At 46.5% G+C, this 12,620-nt stretch overlaps 1 protein-coding gene across 1 annotated transcript in view; it reads left to right on the top strand.

Moving 5' to 3' along the window:
- Nucleotides 1–12,620, top strand: part of LOC137438560 (membrane-bound glycerophospholipid O-acyltransferase 1) — a 101,798-nt gene that overhangs the window by 81,336 nt on the left and 7,842 nt on the right. Inside the window, exons 9-11 of the mRNA XM_068133705.2 lie at nt 5,374–5,477; nt 7,036–7,100; nt 10,956–11,088. Of these exons, the coding sequence (XP_067989806.2) occupies nt 5,374–5,477; nt 7,036–7,100; nt 10,956–11,088 (302 nt within the window). The remainder of the gene's footprint in view (nt 1–5,373; nt 5,478–7,035; nt 7,101–10,955; nt 11,089–12,620) is intronic.

Below are 12,620 nucleotides of genomic sequence, written 5' to 3'. Positions count from 1 at the left end.
CATGGACTCAAAGACTCACTCAAAGACACAAAGACATCCATGGACGTCATCCTGGGTCCCCACAAGGGGCGAGGTGGGAGGCGTTATACCGAACGGCATCCGGATCGCGGCATCCGGATTGATTGCCCAACCTCCTGGGATCCCACCCCCCCCCCCCCCCCCCCACCGAGGTTGCAGCGGCGCGCTGCATACCGAAGTCACACGACCTTCACAGTCTGGGTCAGTCTGAGTCACAGTCAGTCTGGGGCAGAGGGAAAATGGAATCAGACGAGGTGTCTCGCAGTCTCGAAATGTGCGTGGATACGAGCCAAGAGCTCTGTCCGATAAACAACAAGCCCAGAGTCGAGGGCGAGCAGGCAGTACGGTGCCCCCGTTACTTGCGCAGGAGACAAGGGAGTCGGGCGCGACGCTCAATGTCACCATTTCACGAGGTCACCGTGTACTCCCTAAACGGCGCGGGCGCGCGACCTTGAGGTAGCGCCGCGTTACGTAGTTTACGTAAAGGACATTTGGTACGTAGTTTACCAAGGTACATGGAAATGTAAACGAATCCCCGATGATGAGATCGCGTGAAGCACGCAATTACGTTAATGATGCCGTAGAGCAAACGCGTGATTAGTCGGTGACGTCATCAATTGGTTCGGGCGCGTGCGGTTCGTTGGCGAAACCGAAAGTCGTCCTCGGCCTGTCGAGCCAGCGTGGCACGCTGAGACGAGAGGGCGAGCACGCTGGGCCGCAATAATTTGCATGGCCTGAAGTAGCGTCTCGTTCGATGGCTTTCGGGCAGGGTTTGTCCGGGGTTGAAGCGAGGAATAGCGGCAGCAGTGCGGTAGTTATCAACGGTATCTAGCATGATACGATACATCACGCCAACACAAATCACATTTCACAAATCACATTTCACAAATCCCTGAGTGCCGTGAACCCCTTAGAACCCTTGTAAGATTGTTTATTAAGGTTATGACAGCGGAAGAAGATGAAAGTTTAGGAAGACCATGCTCGGCGAGTCCCCGAGTGGAGCCAAACGAGCCTCATGCGTTGAGGCGAGTCCGGGCAGCGGTGTTCGCCGGCCTCGCTGAGAAGCCATGCATAGGTGGGATTCCGACCAGCAGCAACGGGGCCACAGAGTAGTGCCAGCGAGGGGAATCGCATGCGCTTCGCGTGAAGAAGGGGTCCATCCAGCGAAGATGCGGCGCGCGCGACTGGCGCGTCGTGCCTAGTGAGGATGCCATCCAGCGATGGTGCAGCGCGTGATTCGTGCGTGAGGAGGTGATTCCGGCGAGCAGCGATAGGAATCGCCGGCCTCGCCGAGTAGGGCCCGCGAAGGGAGCAACGTGCGGCTTCGCGGCGAGGAGGTGATTCCGAGCAGCGATCGGAATCGTCGGCCTCCCAGAGTATTGCACGCGATGGGTGCAGTGCACGATTCGTGCGGAGGAGGTGATTCCACCGAGCAGCCGGAGTGAGCCGGCCGTGTGAGGCACAGCGTGATTCCGACGAGCAGTGCGCGATTCGCGCGGAGGAGGTGGTTCCACCGAGCAGCAAGGGGATTCGCGTGGAGGAGGTGATTCCACCGAGCAGCCGGAGTGAGCCGGCCGTGTGAGGCACGGCGTGATTCCGACGAGCAGTGCGCGATTCGCGCGGAGGAGGTGGTTCCACCGAGCAGCGAGTGGTCAGGGTGAGCCGGCCGTGTGAGGCACGGCGTGATCCCGACGAGCAGTGCGCGATCCGCGTGGAGGAGGCGATTCCACCGAGCAGCGAGTGGTCGGAGTGTGCCGGCCCGCGCGGAGGAGGCGATTCCACCGAGTAGCGAGTGGTCGGAGTGTGCCGGCCCGCGCGGAGGAGGCGATTCCACCGAGCAGCGAGTGGTCGGAGTGTGCCGGCCCGCGCGGAGGAGGCGATTCCACCGAGTAGCGAGTGGTCGGAGTGTGCCGGCCGTGTGGAGGCATGGCCGACATGGGAGTCGTGATCACTCGCGTGGGAATCTCATCTCGGGCCGAGGCACGCAAATCGAGGACGATTCTCTCGGACGGAGCCGTTAGCGTTTCGAGCAACCGAGGCTAGACTCGTACCTTCGGCGCCAAGCGGGTCCGTCGTTCCGACGGGGTTGCGGCCCAGGACATTTCCCAGTGGCCTCCTTCAGCAGGCGCCTTGCCGGAGTCCGTCATGCCTGCTCCGGCGTCCGGGCCCCAGGAGAGCAGTTCGCGCTTTGACGGCGCGGTTCCGCAAAATGCTTGCGCTTCCGGTCTCGTCGAGGTAGACCGGCAGCGAGAGTCGTCGGAGCTCCGTGGCTGGAGCTGGCTCGATGGGCTCTCAGCTGGTCATTATTCTCCGAGGTGGGCCACGCAGGAGCATGGAGAATGTCAGGAAACGCTCGTCTGAGATCAGCGTTCATCCGGCCATCGCCAGACTCGTGTCCCACCATTCCCGAAGATCTTGATTGAGATTAAGTGTTGTGGAAATCAACCAGATTCACAACGTGTTCCATATGTATGGTTTAATCTCAATCAGATCTGTACATCATCCTGTAAAGTACATCAAGCAACATACATGTCAGGATCTAGGCATCATATGAGAAAGATTGAATATATCAGTCAATGCAAGCAAACCTAGAATATAGGCGGGTACGTACCATTCAATTCTACATGGCATTGTATAATGATGTCGCAGGAGTGGCCTCGAGTCGCGGACGTCCGAGGTCTTATAGACACCGCCCAGCGGTTTAAGGGAGCACCAAACCTGGGTTCAACTTTGGTACAATTTCACCACAAAGAGCAAAGATGGAGTCATCAGGTGGAACCCGAATAAGAAAAGAGCAAAGATGGAGTCATCAGAAGGAACCCGAATAAGCAAAGAGCAAATATGGAGTCATCAGAAAGAACCCGAATAAGCAAAGAGCAAAGATGGAGTCATCAGAAGGAACCCGAATAAGCAAAGAGCAAATATGGAGTCATCAGAAGGAACCCGAATAAGCAAAGAGCAAAGATGGAGTCAGAAGGAGGAACCCGAATAAGCAAAGAGCAAAGATGGAGTCATCAGGTGGAACCCGAATAAGAAAAGAGCAAAGATGGAGTCATCAGGAGGAACCCGAATAAGCAAACAGTAAAGATGGAGTCATCACCGCAGGCAGGATGGTGGTCTTTCCGTCTTCTACCGACTCCTCTCTGGCCTTGCCGCCCCAGCTCTCTCTGGGCTCTGTCCCGCAAATATTCCTACAGGTCGCACAAGATCTGCCTGCAACCCTCTTATGGTTAAACTGCCAAAATCAAGACTCTCTGCTCACCTTCACTCCTTCATTCCTCTTTTCTCCCGCCTCTGGAACAAACTCCCTCACTCTCTTCAATCCCACTCCACCCTCCAGGTCTTTAAAACAGCTGTTCACCACCATCTCTCATCTTCCCCCATCCAAAACCTTGATATTTTCTACCCCCGCTAATTTCACCCCAATTCCACTTTTTTGAAATACCAACTTCTGTCCTGGAAGTCCTTGGTGTCCTTGTGTTTTATACTTCTCCCACCCCCCCTCCCCCACCCCCCTTCCCACACCTCATCCCCCCAAGCCCTCTCCCTCCCACACATCTCCCTGCTCTCAAATGTTGTGTGCTCTCAAGTGTTTGTGTGCTTCCCCTTCTCTCCCCATCTTGTCTTCCACTCCCTCTTTTTATATATTTTGTTTGTCTGGTTGATTTGTTTGTGAAGTAAATGTCAGCTCTTTCACGAGCCTCGATTCAGTATACAACAAAAAAAATAAAATCAGGAGGAACCCGAATAAGCAAACAGTAAAGATGGAGTCATCAGAAGGAACCCGAATAAGCAAAGAGCAAAGATGGAGTGATCAGGTGGAACCCGAATAAGAAAAGAGCAAAGATGGAGTCATCAGGAGGAACCCGAATAAGCAAACAGTAAAGATGGAGTCATCAGGAGGAACCCGAATAAGCAAACAGGAAAGATGGAGTCATCAGAAGGAACCCGAATAAGCAAAGAGCAAAGATGGAGTCCTCAGGAGGAACCCGAATAAGAAAAGAGCAAAGATGGAGTTATCAGGTGGAACCCGAATAAGCAAAGAGCAAAGATGGCGTCATCAGAAGGAACCCGAATAAGAAAAGAGCAAAGATGGAGTCATCAGGTGGAACCCGAATAAGAAAAGTGCAAAGATGGGGTCATCAGGTGGAACCCGAATAAGAAAAGAGCAAAGATGGAGTCATCAGACGGAACCCAAATAAGCAAAGAGCAAAGATGGAGTCATCAGAAGGAACCCAAATAAGAAAAGAGCAAAGATGGAGTCATCAGAAGGAACCCGAATAAGCAAAGAGCAAAGATGGAGTCATCAGAAGGAACCCGAAAAAGCAAAGAGTAAAGATGGAGTCATCAGAAGGAACCCGAATAAGCAAAGAGCAAAGATGGAGTCATCAGGAGGAACCCGAATAAGTAAACAGTAAAGATGGAGTCATCAGGTGGAACCCGAATAAGCAAAGAGCAAAGATGGAGTCATCCGGCGGAACCCGATAAGCAAAGAGCAAAGATGGAGTCATCAGGAGGAACCCGAATAAGCAAAGAGCAAAGTGGGAGTCATCAGGAGGAACCCGAATAAACAAACAGTAAAGATGGAGTCATCAGGTGGAATCCGAATAAGCAAACAGTAAAGATGGAGTCATCAGGTAGAACCCGAATAAGCAAACAGTAAAGATGGAGTCATCAGAAGGAACCCGAATAAACAAAGAGCAAAGATGGAGTCATCAGGAGTAACCCGAATAAACAAAGAGCAAAGATGGAGTCATCAGGAGTAACCCGAATAAACAAAGAGCAAAGATGGAGTCATCAGGAGTAACCCGAATAAACAAAGAGCAAAGATGGAGTCATCAGGAGTAACCCGAATAAAAAAGAGCAAAGATGGAGTCATCAGGAGTAACCCGAATAAAAAAAGAGCAAAGATGGAGTCATCAGGAGGCACCTGGATAGGATTCGGGTTTCAGCTGCTACTCCACAACCCTGAAACCCATCCAGGCGCAACCAAGTGAACCTTCCAGAAACATCTCTGCAAGAATTCACTTCTCTTTCGACAGATAGATGAAGAAAGAGAAAAAGAAAGAACAAGCAAGAATTAGAATGAATAAGGAGAAATATGAAAAAGTACAAAGAAATGTGAAAGAAACAAAGACTTGTATTGTGTCTATCCAATCAAATGAGCTATTGTTCAACCTTGGAGCTATAATGCTTAAATATTGTAAATATAAATAATGTTTGTTTGTACAGGTGACCAAGAAAGGGGGAAAAGAGGTTCAAATCAAATGGCGCACACCGTATCGAGAATGCAGCGTACCATATCTGGCTTTTGATTGCTCTATCAAACCGATGGAATTGTGGATGTTGTTTCAGCCGATGCTATAAACAATGCAGCTGGATATGGCTTCAATGGATATGACGAGGATGGACGGAGTCGCTGGAATCTCATTTCCAATCTCAACATCTGGAAGATCGAGGTGTGTGTGCCTCATGATTGTTTTGTTTAAAAAGTTGAGGATGCTGATTCACAACATCTTGTGGAGCATGTAATGCTTTTGTAACTTTCATTAATGACTGATCATGTGATTGCTCAGACTATTGACGTTGCATCTAATATGTGTGCTGTTCAGGCCTGGCTCGGCACGGCCTTCTTAAAAAGAAGTGCGATTTGAGGGTTAAAATCTCTCCATTTTCTTTTGGGGGAGGGAGGTGGGAAATTAATCTGTTTTTGACAACATTGACCCAAATTTGCACGTGAATGGTCGACTCACAATGCAGCATTATGACGTCATCAATTGTGCATCTGCTGGATGTCATCACGTATTCCACACTGGCCACACATGCGTGTGCGCATGCGTCATCCACGTGTATGACAACTTGGCTGCTTCATTGTATGAACACATCATTTTCACCTCTTTCAGCCCTTTTCCTTTTCCCCAATGCTAAAGAAATGTGGCCTTGGTACAGCATTTCAAACAATGGGCACTAATCTTTGGGGAAGAGGAAAAATTGTTTAAAGGTGAAAATGATAAAGCGAACACGGAAGATGTAACCAAGAACTGTTTTTATAATCTACAAATATTTTATTGAAATGGTGAATCTCAGTACGGGGGAGAAAAAGGACACCGTTGGGCCCTTACACAAACCGATAGAAGATTTGTGAATTGTGACAAGCACATCGCAATATAATATGCCCACGTGACCTGAAGCCCGACACTTATTTTGCAACGTAATTATTCCAGAGAAAAAAAATGGACTAATTAAACATTTATTCCTTGATTGAGTATTGTTTTGTGTGTGTGTGTGTGTGTGTGTGTGTGTATACATATATATATATATATATATATATATATATATATATATATATATATATATATATATGTAATATATATATATATGTATGTATGTATGTATGTATACTGAGCTAGAACACAGAACGGATAAGGACGCGATATAGCAAAAGGAACAGCAGGAAGAGAAGGGGGAAATACCAATGGCAGGGCCCGGGAATCAAATAGACGGGGACGGACAAACAAGGGATGCGGGTAATGATAAAGGGTAGGGGAGAACGCGAGGGGTGGACAAGATGGATACAGAGGCAAAAAAAAAAATGGGGGAGGGGGTGGTTTAACAGGTGTAGAAAAGATCATGCTTTTGGATGGGACTTTATTTATTTATTTATTTATTTATAATTCATTTATTTATCTATTTATCTTTTAAATGATTTCATTTACTTTTTTCTTTTTTTTAATCATTTTATTTATCGATTTGTTTTTTCTTTTAAATGTTTTTATCTATTTATTTATTTATCCTTTTCGTGACTTTATTTATTTATTTTAACAAATGCCTTTGGTATGGAATAAACAAAGCAAAACCTTCCAGGCATGCTACTAAAAAGCATTTGATCAAACAAGCGTTAAAAAAAGTTCCATGTTTTGAAAAGACATTGACAGTCTGACATTAATCCCGCCCCCCGCCTCCCCCACAATGCTATTTGAAAAGACATTAACCCCCCTGCCCCCCTCTCACCACCAGACTGCAACTGATTTCAAGTCTATCGTCAATAATTGGAACATCCAGACATCTCTCTGGCTCAAAAGGTGTGTTTCTATTTTATGAACAGTAAATGACTTTTTTCTTTCATTTTTAGGTCATGTCATCTCGATTCTTGAAGAGATGAACATATAAAATGGGTCATGATGTCCAGATGTCTGTCCATCTGTCCGGTCGTCCGTCCATTTTTTCCTATTTTTGCTACTCCTCCTTTATCACACGGCTGGTGATTGTTCTGAAACTTGACACACAAATACAAGACAGCAGCCTGCACAATCACTCAGGTTTCGATGTTTCGATTTCGGATTATGGGGGCTTCCAGGGAGGAGGGGTGGGGGAGGTTACCCTCCAAACTTCAGATCCCTACTTGCCCCTTATTTACCAATCGATCGCTCTGAAACCCATCGCAGCCCTTCTATTTCATGGTCCGCAGGATGGCTCTGTCTTGGATTTTGTAGTTTAGGATTGGGGTGGGGGGGGGGGCTCCCAGGGGATCAGAGGGGTTTCCAGGTGGGTGGAGTAGGGGGGCGGGGTAGGGAGTCAGCAGAGGTCTGAACTACAACGTCAAAAGGTGACTGTCAGCCCAATCGGGGCTGTTTAGTAATCATCCCATTTGTATTGTGGTCTTCAAAACGAATAAAAAGATGAAGATGTTGATGAAGATGTCCCTCTTTCCTGCATTATAGCCACAAAACATGTTGATGCAATGGGGTCGTCTTGTCGGGCAAGTCTGTTGGTCCGGTAATGCAATGGGCCAAGTCTGTTTGTGATCATTTGTTGAGTGTTGTTTGGAGGTCTAACATTCGTGAATTTGATTTGTACTTAACGATGCCATACATCATGATGCGGGACTCCGAGTTCCAAAATCGCTCCATGAATTTTTTACAAATCTTATAGAGCAGCATTATCACATGTTGGAAATTTTTCTTTCGTTGCCCCTTCAAATGCCCCTTTAATTGCCGGATGGCGGATAGAAAAGCGATGTCACAAGACTGCGTCACCCAAATGCCATACAAAGTTGCGTCACTTGCTCCAAGGTAAATAACCGACTGTGTTTGTCTGAAGTCAAGTCCTGTGTTGTCTGGTGTCTGTTTGCAAATGTGCGTGAGTTGCGCGAGATACAACTACGATGAGCCTTGGACCCTAAATTAAAAAAATGGAGTCTAAGCCTGGCCAAATCAGCACAGTGCATGGGATTTGATTTTGGGATTCCAGACCTATGTGTTCAGATCATGACCGCATAAAAGTCCCCACTTATATGTTCCATGTATCTGTATCCCTTATTAGCCCCCATTGGACTTAATCCGAAACGGGGGCTTATGGATTGGGTCTCGTCTGTCCATCCGTCTGTGCATGAGTGCATACGCAATCATATCTCGGAGATGTATGGACCAATTTTGTTCATACTTGGTACAAAAGCAATACATGATGGTATACATATGCAGATCATTTTGTTTCGCGATGCAATCAAAGATGGCCGACTGGTGGCCATTTAAGTTGTAAAAATACCCGATGTTGAACACATCTCCAACCATTTCTTGAACATGCATGGTTCGATTTTGTTCAAGCTTGGTACACGCAGAGTACATGGTGGCATGGACATGCACCTCACTTTATTTTACGATCTGATCCAAGTTGGCCGACTGGTAGACTGCCAGTCATTTTAGTTGTATGAAACCCGATGTTGAATACGTCCCCAACCTTTTCCCAGACATGCATTTAGTGATGTTCAAACTTTGCACACAGATAATGAATGATGGCTTACATTTAGATGGCATTTTCTTTCGAGATCAGATCCAAGATGGCCGACTGGCAGCCATTTTGTTACATAAACGTATCCCAAACCATTTCTTGACATAAATGGACCGACTTTGTTCAGATTTGGCACAAAGATAATACACGCTAGTATACATATGCAGAAGGGGCCTTGTGTTGGCTTAGTGATTAGGGTGCCGGCTTGGGATCTTAGGATCCTGAGCTCGAATCCCGGTCGATCGCTGAATTAACGCCAGGTGGGTTGACTCAGCCTGTCATCCTTCCGAGGTCGGCAAATTGAGTACCAGCTTGCTGGGATGAATGATCCTAGTGTGTACCCCGATTTAAAATAGGTACACCATATCCCTGCGCATCGTAAGAGGCGACCAAGGGTTGGGGTCAGGAAGGGCATCCGGCCATAAAAACATTGTCTCAAAAAGGGGTCATGGGGGTCATCAGAAGATTAGGTCATGGGGCCTGCAAGGCTAACCTCTGCTCTAGCAGGGAAAAATGGCCTTAAGAACGATCATTCATTCATTCATTCATTCACATACATACACAGAAGATTTTGTTTTGTAATCCGACCAAACCGACCTTTGTAATCCGACCGACCGACCGACCGACTGACGGCCATTAACGCCGGAAAGCAAAATTACCAAAACCACGGGGGCGATGACATTTTATGTATTTTTCTTTTTGCTTCCCTTACCTTTATCCCTTCTCAACCAACCTACTTTCCTTCTTCTCCTGCCAACTCGTGTAACCAGTTTTCTTCTTTGTCCTCCACCTCCTTACATCTCTCAATTTAACCTTCCTCCTCTCTTTCATATGTTACATATATGACCCCCAAACAAACAATAAATCTCATGATTATCTGCCTAAACAGTATGGTCTGTTGACTTTCTCTCTCCTCACTTTTATTCGATTTGATAATTAATCATCCAATTTCTGTATGAGAATTACCTTTTCCCGTACCTCCTCCCTATCTATCTATAATTCCACTAATCTCTGTGTGTGTGTATGTGTGTATGTCTGTGTGTTTGTTTGTTTGTCTGTGACCGCTGTTTCTCGACAACCACGGGTCCGATATACTTTAAACTTGCCAGGTATATTGCTGGGGACCCGAGGATGTGCCTTTTCAAGGTTTGAAATTAATCGGACAAGTAGTTACCGAGCTATGTCCAAAAAACGATTCAACCAATCAGAGAGCAGCGAGTTATCACGTGTGCCGAACGTGCCGAACAGACTCTGCCTCGGACGGCACATTTGAGAGCGTATTCATTTATTTCACGTTGGCAAACTATGTTGGCGTTAAACTATGTTTTAAAACTAATTAAAACTAATTTGCGATTCATCGTAACTGCGATATGCGACCTTCCGGAGCTCCTGTGAGAGCGTGCGCCATTACGGATAGTAATTCACTTAAAAACATAAAAACATTGTCCCAATTCAGTCAGAGCGAAGGGCGTTGTTTTAAGCGAAGAGCGTTTTATTTTTCCCCTAAAATTCAGTCGCCGGACGGTGAAAGTTTTTTTTGGGGGGCAGCTACTGGCAGCCACGTACGGCCAATCACAGGACACGTTGTTGTGTCGACGTGCCGTGTTGTTTTCCCTCGCGGTTTGGAATGTTTTTCCTTTTCATTTTTTTTCCTCTTCTCTTTCTACTTTTCCTTGCGATTAAATTGCAAAAATCCAAAATGGACTCTGCCTCGGACGGCACATTTGAGAGCGTATTCATTTATTTCACGTTTGCAAACTATGTTGGCGTTAAACTATGTTTTAAAACTAATTAAAACTAATTTGCGATTCATCGTAACTGCGATTTGCGACCTTCCGGACAGTGAAGACTTCACTTCCGGCAGCCAATCACAGAACGCGTTGTTGCGAGCCGAGCCGAGCGCGTGCGCCATTACGGTTCGTAATTCGATTTCTTCCGGAGAAAATAATAATTTCTCGATTTCTTATGCGCATTATTTCTCCCAGAGCGAAGGGCGGAAGCGAAGAGCGTTGTTTTTTTTGTTTACGGGCGTACGGGTAGCGTTTTTTTTTTTTTTTGGCAAGGAACGGGCACCCACGTACGGGCATGCCCTAGTACCATTAAATTCCCCTTTAACGGTTCTTTTTGACATTGACGTGTCTCCTTTTTAGGGTTTGCTACACACGAGTCCCAGTTCATCCCACAGCAGCAACATTTGCCCTTTCTGCAGCATGGCACGGAGTTTATCCCGGATACTACATCACCTTCTCTTGTGGCGTTCTTTTTACCCATGCCAGCAGGAGGGTAAGCCATGGTGTTCTTGAGCTCCACTTACACGCTTTGCCTGTGTGTCAGCAAAACTCCCAGGCAACCTCGGTTCACTGTAACAAGAAAATATAACTGGACTGAAGTCGACGACGAGTCAACGCACATCCCCACGCTAACGCTTCCCACCTAAAGCCAAGTTGAAATATAGCAAAACGTTCCACCAGAAATGACTCGGAATCAAATGTTGAGTTAAAAATTATTTATCCATTTTGACCCCTGTGTGCCCATCCTTTGGGGCATGAATCAGGGGTCAAATCTATCTTCCCCTCCCCAACGTTTTTTCCCCCCCAAATAGCATGGGGATAATAAAATTTGGAAAGATAAAAATTAACGACATTATACCAGGCCTGAAATATTTTCTCAATTTTATAAACGAGCAAAGAACCCGTCCTCATGGATGGGTTAATTCCCTCACGCCAAGGATGTCGCATAATTTTCCCCTTACCAGAGGGAATGCATTTGGGGCTGGTTGATAGTTTGTTTGTCTGTCTGTCCGCACATAATGTGCTATCTTCGGCCATAAATTCCACCTATGGTAGCCAGTATTACATGTTCTTTTTTCAATCAGGACCTCTAATATAAACTATGTACAGTTATAAAGTGAGCACGTCGACAAAGTATGTACTATTAGAACATACATACGTCCCTAAAGTGTGGAATGTGATTGTGTCTATAAATGCTAGCTGAATTGCCCGGGGGGAGAGAGAGGTGGGTGAGGTGTAGGGGGAAAGGAAGCGGAGGGGAGACGGAGGGGATAGATATACTGCATATACATCTTTTGAATGGGGCTTTGACAGGCCGCTCAATTTGGAAGGGGGGTGGGTGGGAGATGGGAAGGAAGACATTTTCCCATGCAAAGAGTGCTTTAACCTCAGCATTGCCCAGGTAAAAAAAGGAAATTGTAATAACCTCAGCCAAAACCACCAGGTGGCGCTACACAATACACATTTACACCCCGCCCCCTCCCTGTGCCCCCCACATCTCCATGTGAAGCTGTGGCCACATAGCCTATGTTACCCCCAACACAAAGTTGTATTTGTACCCCGAGTTTGGAGTTTGTAGCTTAAAATATGTGGCCGGGAATAAGGAACAAAGAAAGAAAGCCACACAGAGAGAGAGTTAATGGCTTTTAAATTTATATATACTAGTGAGGTACCCGTGCGTAGCACGGGTGGGAGGCCAGAAGCAAACAGACAATGCAGAAAGGGCGAATGCTAAAGCATGAAACCAATAAATTCCACATTCCTGTAGCACCCTCAGTCGCACATCAGACATGGACAGCAAGTTCGTGAAGGACTTTTATGAAAAAACGTACCCGTTCACAAACAAACGGGTACGTTTGTTTCATACCCAGTCCATGGCGAATCTGCATATGGCGATCCGCGAATTTCACGTTTAGAAAGTAGAAACCGTCATGGCATTTCGTCATTCACTTGGACTCGATATCTCTTTTTTCATTCCAAACAGTATAACTCCAATCACAAATTAAATAGCATTAATATAAAAAA

The sequence above is a fragment of the Myxine glutinosa genome, chromosome 13, assembly GCF_964187855.1.
Source record: "Myxine glutinosa chromosome 13, kmMyxGlut1.1, whole genome shotgun sequence".
Lineage (NCBI taxonomy): Eukaryota > Metazoa > Chordata > Myxini > Myxiniformes > Myxinidae > Myxine > Myxine glutinosa.
Note: the sequence above shows the minus strand (reverse complement) of the source record. Positions and strands in the feature narration are given on the sequence as shown.